Here is an 18506-nt window from a genome sequence, read left to right as displayed (position 1 = left end):
GCAATGGCGGTTCCACTGCAGTACACTTAACCAATAGGTAACGTTGTGCAGCGTTAATTTTGAGGTTACTAAAGTATTGACGATTCTCAGTCTACTTTTGAGGCTGAACCCAAAACTGTTATCCGTTTTCTTCAATCAGGTCTTGTTTTTTGACAAATTGCATTTGAATTTTGGAAAACTTCAGCTTTCAGCATTTACGATTGGGATTTATGACGTCATCAAAATGATTTAGCTATAAAGTTTTGATGAAAAGATTAGAAAATAGTTCAATTATGACGAAGACCATTCCCTATATAGCAATGGTCGACTCGACTGCTTTTGTCTGAAGAGCCATGCTGGCCCTGTATTTTCCATTTTAACTTCCAAAGAGCCATACATATCAATCAATTGTTACGTCACTATGGAATATTCGTTACGTAATGGTAGTACTACTTCAAACTCACCAGATGGGATTCATCAGGGACGGCATATTTTCTCGGTGAAAACTTGTAGGCTACCAATCGTCCCGTGATAGCGCAATTCGTCGTAAATAGCTCATAATTTATAACAGCTGATATTAATCCAATATAACTACGGCACTGATTCCGAAAATCTAAATATTGAAGACTTCTCAATTCTCAGAGTATTCGGCGGTAACATATTCTCTTTGATCAACCAACGTATAAAGCAATCCAAGAATACGCAGAGTGCGATATCGCGTACGCATAATTCGCACGGGATATGGGTCGCTGGCGATTCAGCTACTTGAATTTGAGGATTTTTTAAAGGGGTGCGAGCCGTTAACCCTGAATATGCCACTGTCTTGCTCTTTCAAATACATGTTTATTCTGCCACGAGAACAATCATTCTGGCCGTTATGAAAATTTACTAACAAGCTGCTGCAATCGGTAAAATTAAGTACAAACTAAAAAATATATCAAAGAGCCATATCTTATGCCCAAAAGAGCTATATATGGCTCACGAGCCATAGGTTCCCAACCACTGCCTTATAGTATACAGTCAAGATATTTCAGGATTGTTATCACCTTTGCGCATAGTCTAAAGTTCGGCAGATCGATGACTCATCTCTCAAGTGCTGGAAGGCAGTATTGCTACATAATGGCATTGGTTCTGTTGATTTTAGCCTATTAAAAATTCAGTGAAGTTCACTGAATGCTACGAAGACTTGAAATTCCTTTTCAAATCTCTTTAGTACAGCCAACACAAATGGAAAATATTTGGTGACTTGATGATTTCGATACTTCTTGTACTACAGGCCGGTTACACTAAACATCCATTTTTGCGTCTGTGGAAGTCGAGGGGTGATGATCGGCTTATTTAGTTAATCCAGGAAATATTCTCTTGCTACCCCCGCACATTACACTAGATCTCTTAAAAAACTGTACCTGATGGGCACTTGATAAAGATGGCCCCGCCTTCAAGTTTTTACGAAACAAATTTCCCCTTATCTTTGAAGCGACCAGAGGAGTCTTTGATAGGCCACAGATCTGTGAACTGATCAAACACGAAGGTCTCACTGTACACACGGGGTGCAGTAGACGACAGACCTTAGACAGCTTTCCGAGTAGTAATTTTAAACTTCCCTGGAAAGCATAAAAGCCCTGATCACGAAGCACAGGTCAAAGAGATGCTTGAAAGCTTTTAATCCCTTGTGATGTTAAGTGTTTACGTGTCTATAACGTAACATATTACCTTCTACCTTATTCTGTTAGGTTGAGCACCACTGAACAAACTTATGATTTCTTGGTTAATTGTACGCGCATTTATTTCAACTGTTTTAATTTCTTTTTGTAGTATTTATAACGGCTGTCATTGTAAAAACCTTGAATCAAATAACTTGCAAAAATTGACAACATGCACGGCCAACAAAGCTACCACATAAATTATTTCCTTTGTATACAATAATGACACGAGCTGGCATAACTGAATATGAGGCGAAGAAAAAACTTGACCTGACACGAGCTGGCATAATTGAATATGAGACGAAGAAAACACTTGACCTGATTGAAAAAAACTGGTTGAAATTTTTGAGTTCGGCGCAAAAAAATTGATTCTGAAACAGTTAAAACATCTTCGACCTTTAAAAAATAATTTCCAAACGCAGCACAGTGATAATCATTGTTTATTTAACTTACGTATCACAAGAAGCCGATATGTGTAATGTTCTTTTTCATATCGATCAACGACGCCAATGGATTGTTTACTTCGGCTGTGACTTTGTTACTTCATAATGGTTATCCTGATAATCGAGACCAGTGTCGTTGTGTAGTGCAAAGTATACGGTTACATTTAAGCATACCCATCAGAATATTGACTGTGAAATGCTATGTTTGATACACTCAATACCATTCCATATTTTTTACCCGGAATTCTGAACCTGAATCTGCTCAATGGTTAACTTCTGTTGAACCTTAATCTATAAATGATAAAAGTGAAATATATCAGTCACTCACTATTTCCAGTTTCGACTTCGATAACTCCCACAAATTCTTGTACTTGACGTATAGATGTTCAGGAAATTGAATCCCTTTAGCTCCGAAAAGAATCTCCAAATATGCCGCTGCACGGATGTGATAACAGCATTTGAATACTAACATGGATTCCTGCGAAAGCAAGTATCGTCAATTAGGTCACAATCACCCATCAACAAAGTTGTTATTGTAGCCTCAATTAGAACTTTCACTCTGCAAATGAGCATCAACTACCAATAATTTGAACACATAATTCCTATAGGCGCAGTAATACGATAATTGATAATGGTATTTCTATTTCGATTCGAAAACACAATATTATGGAACTCGTCTTGAATTTCATTAGACGTGAGTCATAATCTGCACCCTTTGCTGGAGCAAAGACGGTATATTACACCAAAGAAACGCATGCATAATAGCCGGAAATATGATACATAAGTGTCATTGAATGAAAATATATCATAAGCCTCTTTTCAAAGTCACTTCTTCCCTCGTATGATGCTGATTAAGAAGTCGTATGGAGTCGAATTTTCCTGTGACTAATAAAGGTATGACCTAATATCTTCCCATAACTACTTATTGAGATTGGTGGGACGGGGGGGGGGGGTAGGGTCGAGCCCGAAGTGGACCCAAAATCAAGAATTACCATGAAGTAATGCTCACAAATATCTATTGAGTACCCTTCCCCCAACAAAATATACGCATGAATTATAGTATTGGGCATTTGGGTGTCGGCCATTACTGCGCCACGACGCACCAAGATATATGAAGTTGTAGGCCATGTAACATGCGACTCCGAGAAGTGTGACCGAGCGATCAGCAACGAGAAGACCTTGGTTGAAAAGGACTGCCGTTGTACTGACCGAAAACCAGAAGTGGTCAAAGTAGCCAAGAAAGCTACTCAAGTAGAAGTAGAAGTAGCGACGAAAAAATCTACTCATGTACGAGTAGAAGTACTTCTTTCATAAGCCCCCTAAAACTACTTGAAGTAGAAGTAGAATTGACTGACTTTAAATATACTCAAGTAAGTAAGTAGTGTCGAAAACAGTCTTAATTCGTTCGCATGGACTGCCAAAAGCTGCAAATTGAGCTATGCCAACGATGCAGAGAGCTTGATTCGTATTGATGCATCCGAGGAGGTATAAATTTTCGACAGAATAAGCAATCTTTCGAATCATGGGATGCAAATTATAGTATTGATATGAAAATGCGATACTAACCCTTTGTTTACTAGAAGACCCCGTTTTAGAGAATATCATGGCATGGCACCCTACCTCATATTTTGAGGCTCCAAATTTAGGCGAAGTGCATTACGAAGAAGTTGTATCAGATACGGTTTCAACACTTTTCGCGATTAGCATACGTCAATAACATATATTGGGGATCGTAAAATTTATATTTAGTGTAGCTTTATTTTCGGAAAATAGAGGCATTGCTACACTTGCTTTTATGTTTCAACATGTATGTTCTGCAGACAAAAGCACTGAAAGTAATTAGAACTCAAAGTATGATACTCCGAGTATCATACTCGGAATTGAAAGTAAAATACAAATACCACTTATGAAAAGCAGAAAATATATTTCATGTCTTTTGTCCATAAAGATTCAAAGGTGATATGCTAAAACAGGTGCAACGTTCTAAAAAGCCGGATTTTTCAGATTAGCAGGGCACGTCATGGGCTGCTAGATAACGATAGGATAGATAATTGCTAGATTGCGGAACGGTAGTATCAAACGTTATGGTGGGCCATATTTACAGTTATGAAATATTTGATATAGGCGACAATGCGGTGTGAACGGAACCATTAGCAATCCGGAACCTAAATTATATTCACTGATACTTTCTTCAAAACATATCTGTCTGTCCATAACTACTATGCGCGAAGCGCAACAAGATTTCGGGGTTTTACTTGACTTTTATGAATATTAAAAGTTGGTACTCCGTGTAAACAGCCCCGAAATTCCTCAGGCTATCTTTCGTATTGGGGCATGAAACTACTTCTACTTGACAAACCTAAAATAGCGAAAAGTAAGTAAGTAGATCGCAAAATATTACGAAGTAGAAGTAGAAGTGGAGAAAATCAGATCTACTTGAGTAAGTACTAGAAGTAGAGGAAAACTACTTGAGTACTTCCTAAAAGTAGAGGTACTTCGTTACTGACCACCTCTGCCGAAAACTTCGATATATATGCAAGATACAACTATACATAAATGTTTAAATGTCCATAGGCGCCTAAATGGCTGACGCCAATTGTTCCCGTCCTTGCGATCTGAACCCCACAAGACAAATGCCATCGCGCAGGGAAAATATTAGCCAGTAAAGAAATATCAATTTGAAGGTGGAAATATTAGCCAGTAAAGAAATATCAATTTGAAATCGTGTGCGTCTTTTAGTCTAGTAAGTTTGGGCAATTTCAATATCTTTTGATATAGCAGATAGGAGGTCACGAAATAGCATCATGTTACGATGTCATTCTATCGACGGGTCCGCCCTAACATGTTTAGTTATTATTTAAAGGGTCCTACATTTTCCAAGACACCTCATTCAGCTCCATTACCGGTAAATCTGATTACGTGAACAGAGAGAGGATAAAAAATTTATAGCAAAATATGTGCAATTCCCGATCATATTGACGGATTCAATCATGAACCATAGAATTTTTTCGCGTGAGGCGCGTTTAGGCGTTATCACCTAACTTCCTAAACAGTACACCCAATGTAGCTGACAAGTAGTGGAATAGCGAAAATACTGAGGGGGTATGGGATTCGGTATATCCCCCTATAGAGGACCCAAGACCAACGTTTTGGTAGGGGCCTGACGAAGTGCTGTTAAGGTCCTGAGTATGTGTATGCGTTTGTACTGTGTATCTCTTTATAGTGCTGGTTTGTGAACATGAGATCATGAAACAGGTGAATGGATGACACCTTGCTACAACTGGGAAAAACAATCGATGCCGAAAAATATGCCTCATATGTATATCAGGGATTGAATTCTTGGGAGTGGCGCAATTTGATTTGCTAAATCCGAGCAATTTATGCGCTACATTCGATATTTACTCATGTCGGCATTTAAGACTCAAACCAAAATCTGGTAAATTTTGTTCGATACAGTACTGTAATGATGGTTATAACAAATTAGAGCTATTACGTTTGTTGAAATAGAAGAATTTGTATACTATATTTGAAAATCAAATCATTACTAGTAATCCTTCTTGAAATTCCATGTCACTAATACATTGCAACCATGCAAACGCCGCGGAAAGAATTTGATAACCGCTCTGATTATGATATAACGCGATGCATATTGATGGTTATCTCAAACCAAGATCGAATCTTATAACTTGGATTTGCGGATATCCATTTACATTCGAGAATTTATCGAACAACCATCGCGGGATCTAACCATGCACATAAAAACCGACTTTCGTTTCTTTTGGACTCGACCCCTCGACCGAATGGTTATGCAGCAATGAAACATATACCAGTACGCTACTGACCATTGTTATGTTCGTGTATTTACGTTGGTATCGTGCATTTACGTTGGTATCGTTTAACTCTTATTTGTCTGGGATTAGTAATTACCGCCAATCATTATTTCCTCGTGTGTCGTGCTTTGTATTTATATACTGTGTTCTGTTGTCTACTGGTCTTTCCTTTAACTGAACTCTGGATCGTGTCGCCTGTCCTAAAGTTATTCTGCTGTATAATATACTGATTTCATATTGAAACCTCGTCGTATTGAGTTATTGTTCAAACAAGATCAAGAACATTACAATTGGTGTCAGAAGTCGGATTCATAGTTATTTCTGCGACGAATACATATAATGGAATCGGGTATTTTGAAAATTCTTGAGAAGCAGCAAGAGATTATGGCGCAACAACAAGCGAAGCAGCAAGAGATGAAGGTGCAGCAACAAGCAAAGCATGAGGAAGCAAAGGCAAAAGTCATGACAGAGATGGCGCAATTGACGAGGTTGAATCCCGGTGCGTCAACATCTGAAGCAGCCGCTCCCAAGTTTGATTCGTTTATCAAATCAAAGGGGAAATGGGACCAATATATGCAACCATTCAATCATCACCTAGCAATTTATGGCATTTTCAACATGGAGAAGAAACGAGCGTGTCTACTCTCATGGGTTGAACCCGAAACCTACTCGCACCTACGTAATTTGTTAGGTGCTGCTGATGTCAGTGCGCAATCCTTCGACGCGTTGACTGAGAAGTTGTCTACACCAGTGGTTCTCAACAGCCGGTCCGCGGACCGGTGCCGGTCCGCGACGACTTTTCTGCCGGTCCGCGAGGTATATTAAGATTTTATACCTTAATTTCAAGATGCAAGATGTTGAAGGCTTGTCCATTGGTAAAATAAATTAAACGTCACATTTTAAACTGATGCAGAGCTTCGTGAGATAAGATTAGGCACGTAAACATGTTCGATTCGACTTTAAGTTCAAGCTGTATTCGGTGTTGACATGCGAGCGACTCGCTAAGCACCAACTGACCAGCTAAACCACGCTGTTCTTACGATTATTCGTTTTCGATTCAATAATTTTGTGGATGGCCAGGTATCGCTGCTGTCAGGTGTTTTCGTGCGGTGCATTGCACTCGTAGTAGGCTATGTCTGGTAGTAGTGAGAAATGAGCAAGATAGCTCGACAAGGTGCTTGGTCCTACTCCAAAACGTTTCATCTCTGGATGTTGCCGAAGAGTTGGCGCGGTCGGTTAATCCACGGACTTCAGCGCGAAATTATCCAATGTTTATCTGGACAAGATAATTTTCCCTCGACTCAGCATTTACCAGGCACAACCGTAAAATCCCATGAATACTATCATAAACATATTTAATTACGAAAACAAAACATCGAAATGTCACTCTCAACTATACAGAGGTGGCCCCAACCTGCGGCCGTAGAAGGAAATTTGTGCGGCCGTGGACACGTAATTCCATTAGACAAGGAAAATTGAATTTACGAATTGACTCCCGACTTTTTGAGAAATTTTAAAGTAGATTAGTCCGGAGCAATGTTGTCTCTAATTTTTCACGAGTCTGCGCGTATACTTACCAACTCACTGCGCGGTCCCTTGGACAACAGTGAGTAACTACTAAAAAAAAGGTCGACTTCGGCTTTTCGTGCGCGTCACAGATTTCGCTATGGGTGGCGACCTTGTCAGCAGTGCGTGGCCGCGCACGCGCGGAGCTTAGAGGGAACATTGGTCCGGACTTCATCATAAATAGACATGGAAAGTTTAACATGGGGATTTGGTGTCTAGCGACTATGACCTAGGATGCGGCCGTAGGCCATATAGATAAAAAGAAATGCGGCCGTGAATAGTCAGAATGCTGGCCACCCCTGCTCTAGTACCATAGTTGCAGATAATCGTCTACATACATTACATTTGGGGTTGATTTCAATTTTTTAAGGTCCATCGGTCCGCCAAATATATTTTGAAATTTTACCGGTCCGCGAGGTGAAAAAGGTTGAGAACCACTGGTCTACACAATTCAGGGACTCCATTCATGTGCAAGCAGCCAGGTACGAATTTTACAATTGCAAAATGCAGCCGGGACAGTCGTACGCCGATTGGATCGCTACTCTACGCGGAATCTCCAAGGATTGCAACTTCACATGCTCAAGAGAAGGCTGTGATAAGAGCTACGTGGATGAGCTAATGCGCGATCTCATCATTAAAGAAACGCCCCACGCGGATGTGAGACGGCATTGTCTAACACAAACCAATCCATCCCTCGACGACGTTCTCAAAGTAGCCGCAACATACGTGAGAACGCTGGAAACTGATAGGGTTATCCAGGGCGAGAGTAACGGTAAAGATACTTCCATCGTCAATAAAATGACGGGAAGTTATCAGAAGGGGAAAAAACCTTCCAAACCCATCCAGGGCAACTTCCCGGAAAGACTGAAATCCTGCAGCTGCTGTTTCATCGATCACCAGAGAAAAGACTGTCAATATCGACATGCAGTATGTCAGAAATGTGGCCGTAAACGTCACACCAAACCTGTGTGCATGTCCACCAAACCTAAGTGTCACGCAACATGTCACATCCGTCAATTTCTGCTCAGTGCCACTCCTCTTCTTCGACATCGATCAACTATATAGACGTGTAGGAAACCAGCTCTGAATCAACTCCAGCATCATCGGCATTCCGTTGCCGACACAGTGGGACACTGGTGCACCCTCCGCCATGGTGAGATTGACTGGGTACAAAACTTTGGGCTCTCCGAAACTCTCAGCATACCATTGCTCTTTCGTAACGTACGGCGACAAGCCTTTGAAAGTGAAAGCTATTTGCACTGTAACCGTGCAGGTGGGTTCCGAAGTTCGAGTTGGCTTAAAATTGGTATAGTTCTCGACGAACACCGTGGGCAAAAAACATTTTTGGTGTTGATTGGAGCGATGATTTCTCCATGACCGCTAAGGGAACGTCTGCTTTGGATGCAATTTCCTCACAGATGGTCAAATCGCAATCATGTAATATTATGGACATTTGCGATTCGAACGACAAATTGGTATCTTTTCAGTCCAAATTTCCCTCCGTTTTCTCTAATGTATTAGGACGATGCACCACGACAAAGGTTACAATTCACTTGAAACCTAATGCCAAGCCCGTATTTAACAAGCCACGTCCTTTGTCTTTCGCAAGGCAAATCGCTGTTCAAACCGAATTGGATAGATTAGTCCAGCGGTTCTCAACCGGGGGTCCGCGGACCCCTGGGGGTCCGCGAAGCAATTTCAGGGGGTCCGCGAGACCTCTAAATTTTTAAAATGGTTGATAGCCTAATTTTTATTTTATTTTTTAATTTGAGAAAGCATGAGGCAGTTTCGCACCACAACTGCTAAAACCTCATGACTCATATCATCATGATAATCGTCTGACATGGACTATCGTAGTGTGGAAACTCATTTTCATTGCCAATTTTCCAATAACCTGCTAATACAAACAAATTGCTGTTTAGAGATGTTTTGTTGGGGTTTGTGGAAAAAATAAAAATAAAGAGATAGTAACATCAATCAGGGTAGGGTGACTTCGTAATGTCTGCGAAAACTTTTCGATTTGAAGTTAGCAGTCTCATCAAATTAGTGAACAGTCGTTTGAAATAAAAATGTCCGAAGTATTTCCATAATTTTTCCCACTGCAGGAACAGCTTCTCGGAGGTACAGAACTTTAATATACAATAAAATAGTATATTCATATTGAAATGAACCCGAATATTTTCGGCTGACACTCTTCATAAATCGGACAATGATATACCTGCTCTTAAACCTCGGCTATCAGATTTTGAGCATTCTTATTGCGGATGCCCTATCGAGTATGGACAAGGCTGATTTTTTGATGAACAAGGAAGTGTTTCCTTGCTATCAAAGCATTACGCTCCAACCCTGAAATTCATATGACCAGTCATATTGGTATACAGCCTTGTCTTGTTAATGTTCAATTGTTCATGGTCGAAAATGTTTGCTCGTAAAGTCGTAAATATATATGTAAACCCGAACAGAACAAATAGTTTCATGACAGTCTCTCTCTGGTTGGAAAACTTGGATCCATTCTTTGGAGCATAAAATTTGTCTATACTTTTAGATTAGGATTTCACTTTGATGGTAGAAACTCTCTGCGGGCCGATCAAAATGCCGTTGCAGGCCGAATCCGGCCAGCGGTCCGTATGTTGCCCGCCCCTGCGCTAGATGCTGGACGTGATATGTTTATAAAATATGTGTTTCTTCATTTTGGTGTCATAAATGTTGCGATCACACCAAAAGTATCGTCGGAAGTGTTATGCGTTAATATTGCATTAGCCTCTATCTATCTTTGCGGAAATGGTTTTCGGCACTCCTCGTTCATGTCAAAACTAAGAAGCGGATTTTCAAGACACGACCACGTACTCCATGAAATACAGCATCAAAATTATCTTTGAAATAATAAAAGGCCACCAATTTCTACATAAATAGTATGATGATATCTTCAAGAAAAATCAATATTTTGCTGTTTATCACAAGCCTACAGCTCATATTTGCACAAGACATATGAAGGTTGCACCATAATAGAGCTAAAATTGTACTAAAACTTGAGGGGGTCCGCGAGGGTCCGTGACGGTCAAAAGGGGTCCGCGAAGCCAAAAAGGTTGAGAACCACTGGATTAGTCAATCAAGGTATTCTCGAACCAATCAATTACAGTGATTGGGCAGCACCAATTGTTGCCGTCACTAAATCTAAAGGATCAGTACGCACTTGTGGTGACTTCAAAGCATTGAATCAACAAATTCAGACGGATCAACATCCCCTGCCCTCCTTAGATGAAATTCTTCAAAAGTCACAGGGTGGTTGCATTTTCACGAAAATTGATCTTGCCGATGCTTATTTTCAGCTAAAATTAGATGATGATGCGAAGAGTTTGTGTATCATCAACACGCAATTCGGCCTATTCCGTTATCGACGCATGTGTTTCGGAGTCGCATCTAGTCCCGCAAATTTTCAACGATGTATTGATGCCATGATCGCCGGCTTACCCGGTGTTGCTAGTTTTATCGATGACATAATCATTACTGGTACTAATGAACGCGATCATTTCGCAACTTATCGCTACTCTTTGAACGCCTCACCGAATATGGTTTCACAGTCAACTTCGCTAAATGTGAATTTTTCAAAAGTAGTATCGAGTATCTTGGTCACATAATTGACAAGGACGGCAAACGCCCGTCTAACAAATCCGTTGAAGCAATCAAACAGTTGCCTAAACCTCAGGATGTTCGCCAGCTACAGGCATTCCTGGGCAAAGTCAATTATTATCGCGCGTTTATTCCTAATTTCACGAATAAAGCCGCTGCCTTGTACCGTCTTCTTCAAAAAGACGCGAAATTCATTTGGAATACGGACTGTGACGCAGCTTTTCGCATTCTCAAAAACGACGTAATCGACGCTACGCAGTTAGCTCATTATGATTTAAACAAGCATCTCATTTTGTCAACGGATGCTTCTCAATTCGGAATCGGCGCTGTCCTCTCAATCGAGCACAATGGCGAAGAGAGACCGATCGCGCACGCATCGAAAACGCTTTCCGATTCGCGAAAATCCTACTCTCAAATAGAGAAAGAAGCTCTGTCCATCATTTACGGAGTCACTAAATTACGTCAATTCTTGTATGGTAGAAAATTTACGCTCGTAACGGACCACAAACCGCTTTTAGCTATTTTCCCGTCAGACAAGAAAATTCCCGTGACTACAGCGCAACGCTTACAGCGATGGGCACTAGGGTTGTCCATAATTTGGAAAATCTCAAAATTTATGCGTATACATGTCTCATTCTATAGATTACGATTAAATGACGTCAATGAACCTGCAATAAGCTCACGGGAAAGTCGTTAACATTTGTCTAAATGCGTTTGAAAGTAGCTGTCATAGAGTGGGCTTGTTATTGATCATAGAACGGCAAGCAGACTAGTAATCACGAAATCACGGCGTTTGATTGACTAATCTGCTATGCTTCAATGATCACGACGTTGGCGGCTTGTTGATCAGCTGGACAAGGAGTCGGCTTATGGCAGTGATTCTGTAAGCACGTTGTAGGTTGGTCAGCAAATAATGATTTAGGATTAATTCAGAACATGTTGACTTACGAAATACATGATGAACAAAGAACAGCTGCTTTACAATATCTTTAAAAACATCACTGGATGGTTTGTTGTAACGGTAACCGTTGTAGCCTGTATGCCTTGATTTCATTGATGGAAAGCACAAAAACAAGCGAGAAAATATTGCAAAGGCGCTTATGCAAATGGCAAACGAATTCCTAGTTTCAGAGGGGATGTACCATCATTGAATACAAATATAAAGCTTGACATTGACACTACTTTGTCTGATCTCATTAGGATGTTGTCTTGGTATATAATTGAAGTCTTGAATGCTGTAAGGGCTGGGTGAATCTGTCATTTATGCTTGGCACTTGTCAGATTATTGCAGCATAATGATGGGTACTAACGCTCATGGCTTATCAATATGACATTCGCTATAAACCGACCAATCAGCACCGAACCGCCGACGGTTTATCTCGCCTACCAAAGGGTCCTGACCCTGAGTTTGACGAACTGGAAATTCGTGAAAACGCGGAGATCGTTCACGCTAATAATATGGCATTCGATGGCTTGCCGTTAACTCGCAATGAAATTCGCAACGCGACCGCTGAAAGACAAAACCATGATACTAGTAAAATTATCAGTCACTTATGGTAACTGGAATCCAAAGACGCACATTGATGATTTTTCTTGGTTTTCGACTCGTAAACATTCGCTTTCTCTGCACGAAGACATAGTCATGCTCAATATTGATGGTTTTCAGCGCGTAGTAATTCCGCAGTCACTTCGCTCGCGAGCCTTATCATTGTTGCACGAAGGACATTGGGGTATCGCGAAAATGAAGCAGATGGCTCGACGTTACATCGCATGCCCTTCCATTAATCGCAACATTGAAAATCTCGTGAAGAGTTGCGACGCTTGTCGTAAAGTAATGAATACTGATACTGATCGTCAGTATCGCGAATGGCCCAAAACGTCTGAAAGTTTTGAACGGATTCACTTGGATTTCGCAGGTTCAATAAAAAATGAAATGTGTCTTGTCATCGTCGATGTGCATTCGAAATATCCTTTCGTTAAAGGAATGAATGTCGGATCTACCACAACCTTGTGTGTAGTCAACGCTTTGAGGGAAGTCTTTTCTATTGAAAGCTTGCCTGTAACAATTGTTACGGATGACGGGCCGCATTCACATCGAATGAATTCGACACGTTTTGTTCGAATTTGGCAATCAGCCATATCGTATCACTGTCTTTTCACCCTGCCTCGAACGGGGAAGAGGAGCGTTTCGTCTAGACCAGTGGTTCCCAACCTTTTTCCACTCATCGCCCCATTTTGAAGCTACGCACCGACCATCGCCCCCCAAATATTGGGAACCGAAAAACAGCACTTCGTCAGGCCCCCAAAAACGTTGGTCTTTATCTCCACAGGGTGATAAACCAAACCCCCTCAGCCAGTGGGATTTTTGTCGCTATACATATCGGCTATACCCTACTTCCTGTACTGTTTGATGGTAATCACCGTATTTCCCTAAACGCGCGAAGCGCGACAAATTTATACAATTCATGTTTGAATCAGTCAATATGATTGGGAATTACATGTATATTACTATCAATTGTATATCCTCTTTCTTCTCACGGTATCAGATTTTCCGGTAGAAGTGAGTGTGGTGTGTGTTGGAAAAGGTAGGACCCCTAAATAATAATTTAACATCTTCTGGCGGAATCGATGCTATATTGACTTCGTTACATGATACTCTTTCGTGACTTCCTATATCTGCTATGTCAGAAGATATGGAAATCGTCAAAACGTACCATACTAAAAGACGCACATGATTTCAAATTGGTATTTCTTAACTGGTAAATAATTTTTTCCTTGCGGGATGGCATCTGTCCTGTAGGGTTAAGGTCGCCAGGACAGGAACATTCGGTGCCAGTCATTGAGGTGCCTATGGACATATATCTATCGAAGTTTTCGGTCAGCACAAGGGCATTCCTTTTCGGCCAAGGTCTTATCGCTGCTGATCGTTCTGGCATACTTCTCGGAGTCGCATGTTACATGGCCTCTAACTTCATATGTCTTGGTGCGTCGTGGCCCAGTAATGGCCGACGCCGAAGTCTCCTATTTCTATAAATCATTCGTATTTTTGTTGGGTGACTGGTATCCGAAAATCAAGATCGATAAAAATATGAAATCGCGCGCAGCGCGAAAAATTTTTGAAAAAGTTCCACGAATTTCTAAATAAGTTACTCCATAATTTATGTTAATTCACAAAATAATTTTGGGCCCCCTTTCGAGTTCGGGCCCCCCACCCCAATTGGGAGGTTTGGGGTGCGGCAGTTACGGTCCCGACTAGGGCTGGGCATTTTCGAGTACCTGAGTGATTCGATTCTGAATCACGTATTTTGCTTCGAGTCGAGTCGAGTATTCGAGTATCGCTCATTATCACGTCATAACAGAATGTGATATGTCAAAGTTCAAATTTGTACCTCTTTATGCCACAACAAAGAATATAATGCGTGCTATCCATCACATTAACCATACTTAGTATTTTCGACCATCCCGATTCCATTGCACTTTGTGACAATGTTGTGGGATGATCATGACTTCGGAAATGTGGTATTTCCAGTAACGTTCGTAGCTTTGTAATTCTACTTCATACACTGTTTTGCATGCTGCAATACGGATAATTAAGGTTTCATGGGTTCCACAGTGGAAAATAGTATAGACGCTATAATTTTTGATGATAAATTAACTTTTAGTGGCGAGAAGCGTATAATTTCAGTACTCGAAAAATTCGTCTTTTACTACTCGACTCGAATCATTAAAATTAATACTCGATTCAGATTCGAGTACTCGAATCATTGTGCCCAGCCCTAGTCCCGACTCCAAAATAGCCGTTTTAACGCGCCATCGCCCCCCTATCGCCCCCTTCGTTATTTTCGCCTCCCTAGACCGCCAAATCGCCCACGTTGGGAACCACTGGTCTAGACTCTAAAAGCTGGATTGATAAAAAATCGCGCTCCAAACACTTCTCGCTACGTACCGATGTGCACCGCACCCGGGCATAGACTGGAAAACGCCTGCTGAGATTTTACATGGTCGGCAGCCGCGAAATTTGTTAAGTTTGTGCTCGCCCTTCGATAAATCGAAACCCGTTACGCCTGGACAATCAATCACCCATTTCGAGATTGGTTCCTCGGTTCACGCTCGCAGTTACCGACGCTGACCAAAGTGGGTCGCTGACGTGGTGATGGAAATACTGGGACGTGTTGTATACATTGTAAAAACAGATCGTGGGTATTGGAGAAGGCATAAGAACCAACTCCAATGACGCTTGATTTCAGCTGGCAATAATACAGCCACACAGGAAGTTGCTGAGCCTCAGCAAACACAAGTTGAGCAACCATTGGTTAGTAATATGGCGCAATGTCCTGCAGCTAGTCCTGCTCGTACGTCGGGTAGACGTTACCCCGTTAGAAATAGAAAACAAACTGATTTCTATCGGCCAACGTGAATCACCTTGTACCTTTAACTTACAGGGGAGGACTGTTATGTTCGTGTATTTACGTTGGTATCGTTTCACTTTTATTTGTCTAGGATTAGTAATTACCGCCAATCATTATTTCCCCGTGTGTCGTTCTTTGTATTTATACCCTGTGTTCTGTTGTCTACTGGTCTTTCGTTCAACTGAACTCTGGATCGTGTCGCCTGTCTTAAAATTATTCTGCTGTATAATATACTGATTTCATATTGAAACCTCGTCGTATTGAGTTATTGTTCAAGCAAGATCAAGAACATAACAACCATCACGTAGAAGCTACGATATCTATCCAAATGTGTACGTACTTTACAATTCACGACATAGAAATTTGATATCATCGTTTTAGCTTTCGTTTTGGTCACAACTCCCAGAAAATGAGACGATAACGTAACCAATTTAAAACATGAATGCATATTGCATATTGTTGAAGTAAAATTTAAAATGTAAGTAACAGACAGAAACATGGGCGATGGACATAAAGACGTAAGATTTCAATCATTTGCATCGAATGGTTATCAAATTAGAATAAATCTTGATAACCGACCTCTATGTTAAAATGACCTTCAACAGCACTGCTTATCTCGATGACATCTTCTTCGTTCCTCAATTGAATATCATCCAGCCTGGCAACCTGAATATTGTTCAGATAAGAAGCTTGAGATCGTGGTAAGTATCGATGAAATAATGCGACGTAATAACCCGGATACATTAACGTCGTCGATTCCACGACCGGAAGCGAGAAATATGACATTAAAAAAAATAGTTTTGAAAATAGAAGTGGAGCATCAAACGCTTTCATTGCTCTTTAAACGTCATCACCGATAAAAGTTTGCGACAATACGTGCATGAATTATCATCAGTAGACAGTTACGTCAGTTGCATGTAACGTCAGTTATGAAAAAAAACAGCCGCTGACGATAGGCTTACCATATTTTGGAAATCTAAAAAGAGGACACTTTTTCAGAAATTTGCAATTTGCAAAACCGGAGTAGAATTCTCAAAAACCGGTGAATTTTTCCCACTTTGTGATCGATTGATTGAAAAAAAATAAAGGTCTTTTTTTCCGCTCAGAGCTCATAATACCGTTTTTCTCTGCACATTGCCAGGTGGATGACTGAAAAAAAAAATCATCTTTTCGCTCAGAGCTAAAATCACCGTTTTTCACTCCGAAATACCCGCCGGAGCGTCACTTCCGTGGTAATTTGCGGCATATCACTCGCAATTTGCTCTAAATCTGACCTAAATTTTCAAAAAGGAGGACAAAATCTCAAAAAAGTGGACAAAAGGGCGTCCTCCGAGGACACTTTCAAAAAAGTCTAAAAAGAGTACAAATCCTCTTAAAAGAGGACGTATGGTAAGCCTAACTGAAGAACAACATCCACTGTAAACCAGCGCCGGTACCGAGTCCGGATAAATGGAGAGGATTGCAATCAATGTTCCCTCCAAGTCAGGGACGGGCAACATACGGCCGGCGTGCCGGATCTGGCTCGCGAAGGGATTTTGACCGGGCCGCAGAGAGATTCTACCCTGAAAGTGAAATTCTATCGTGAAAGTATTGACGAATTTTATGCATCACAGTATGGATCCAACTTTGACAACCTGTTCGGGTGTACATATATTTTCGACCATGAAGATTAAGGAGACAGGCTACGTTCATAACTAATGTTGCAGTGCAGTCTTTACAAGGGGTTCTGACATACGACATGTAGTCAGAGTTCAAAGAACTTGTTGACAACTTTGACCGACCACAAATGTCTGATTGACTTCAACAGCTACTGTTGATAAATTCATTAGATACTTGTTTGGTCTCTGTGCTTTAAACTCAAAGTTTACACTACGATTTATTCCTTGCATCAGAGGTTAAATACGCAATTAATGTATTTATTCTGTAATCCGGCCCGCTAAGTACTTCATTTCCCCACATCATGCCCGCCGACCGGAGAAGTTGCCCGCCCCTGTTCTCAGCTGACAAAGTCTGCGTGCACACCAAAATGTGAGCCGTGCACAAAAACAAAATGCCCCTGCGGTTCGAAAAAATAATCATACGAAGCGACACCATCTCTTTTTGTAGAAAGTGTTTAAAATGCGATAAACAAACTCGAGTCCGTCGCAGCGAACGTCATAGTTTCGCAAAATCAGAGGAAACCGGGAGTCGAGTGGGTAATTCTTGAGTCGAGCCGAAGAAATGACATTTTTTAGTAAACACCGCACATTACTGACAAAGTGCGGGTAAATTGGGAGTCCAGCCGTGGCAACGCACTCTCGTCCAAGAGACCGCGCAGTGAGTTGATGAGACCGCACAGACTCGTGAAAATTACAGGGGGCATTGGTTGCGACAGGACGGGCATCTGGCGGAAACACGAATTATTAGGGTGATCACCCAATGAAATTGATTAGATCAAAGCCTAATCATGGAATCAAACTCACTTTCCAATCCAAATTTCCAGATAGCGATTCAATGCGGCGATGTCCGAGAAGTGAACGTAGTGCTGTTCCTGAGAATTTGTTGTCACGCAAATCCACTTCCTTTACCTGGAACGATGGAACGATTTTATTGAAATGTGAATGAAAACTATGAGGGAAATTCAGTCCTGAATTAAATTATCGGCGTCGAGATACAGATACACTGATCCGCAATAACTCACGTTGCTTTTGAAGGATCATGGATATATTCTATATTATAGAGCAATGGTCTGGAGCCTGTGGCTGGCAAGCCATATATGGCTATTTTGGGTAAAGTATGTGGCTCTTTGCTCGACATTTAATTTTGCACTTAATTTATAAATATTGCAGCAACTTGTTAGTGCATTTTCATCAGGGCCAGAATAAGTATTCTCGTGGATTTATAAACATGACTCTGAGAGGTTAAGACAGTGGCGTATTCAGGGTTAGGGGCTCTTGCCCCCTTTTT

General features: G+C 41.1%; 1 protein-coding gene across 5 annotated transcripts in view; it reads right to left on the bottom strand.

The window, feature by feature from the left end:
• LOC145458996 (protein NLRC5-like) overlaps positions 1 to 18506 on the bottom strand; it is an 87329-nt gene that overhangs the window by 24078 nt on the left and 44745 nt on the right. For 3 of the 5 annotated variants that reach the window (XM_080337516.1, XM_080337532.1, XM_080337523.1), the window contains 3 exons: positions 18023 to 18127; positions 16140 to 16226; positions 2454 to 2603 (listed from right to left, as the gene is read on the bottom strand). In XM_080337516.1, coding sequence (XP_080193642.1) covers positions 2454 to 2603; positions 16140 to 16226; positions 18023 to 18127 — 342 coding nt within the window. The other 2 variants (XM_080337539.1, XM_080337548.1) reach the window with 2 other exon arrangements.

This window comes from Botryllus schlosseri, chromosome 2 (assembly GCF_051294905.1).
Source record: "Botryllus schlosseri isolate E-star chromosome 2, Bs_hap1, whole genome shotgun sequence".
NCBI classification, from domain to species: domain Eukaryota; kingdom Metazoa; phylum Chordata; class Ascidiacea; order Stolidobranchia; family Styelidae; genus Botryllus; species Botryllus schlosseri.
The sequence above is the reverse complement of the archived record's forward strand: the minus strand, read 5'-3'. Positions and strand labels throughout refer to the sequence as shown.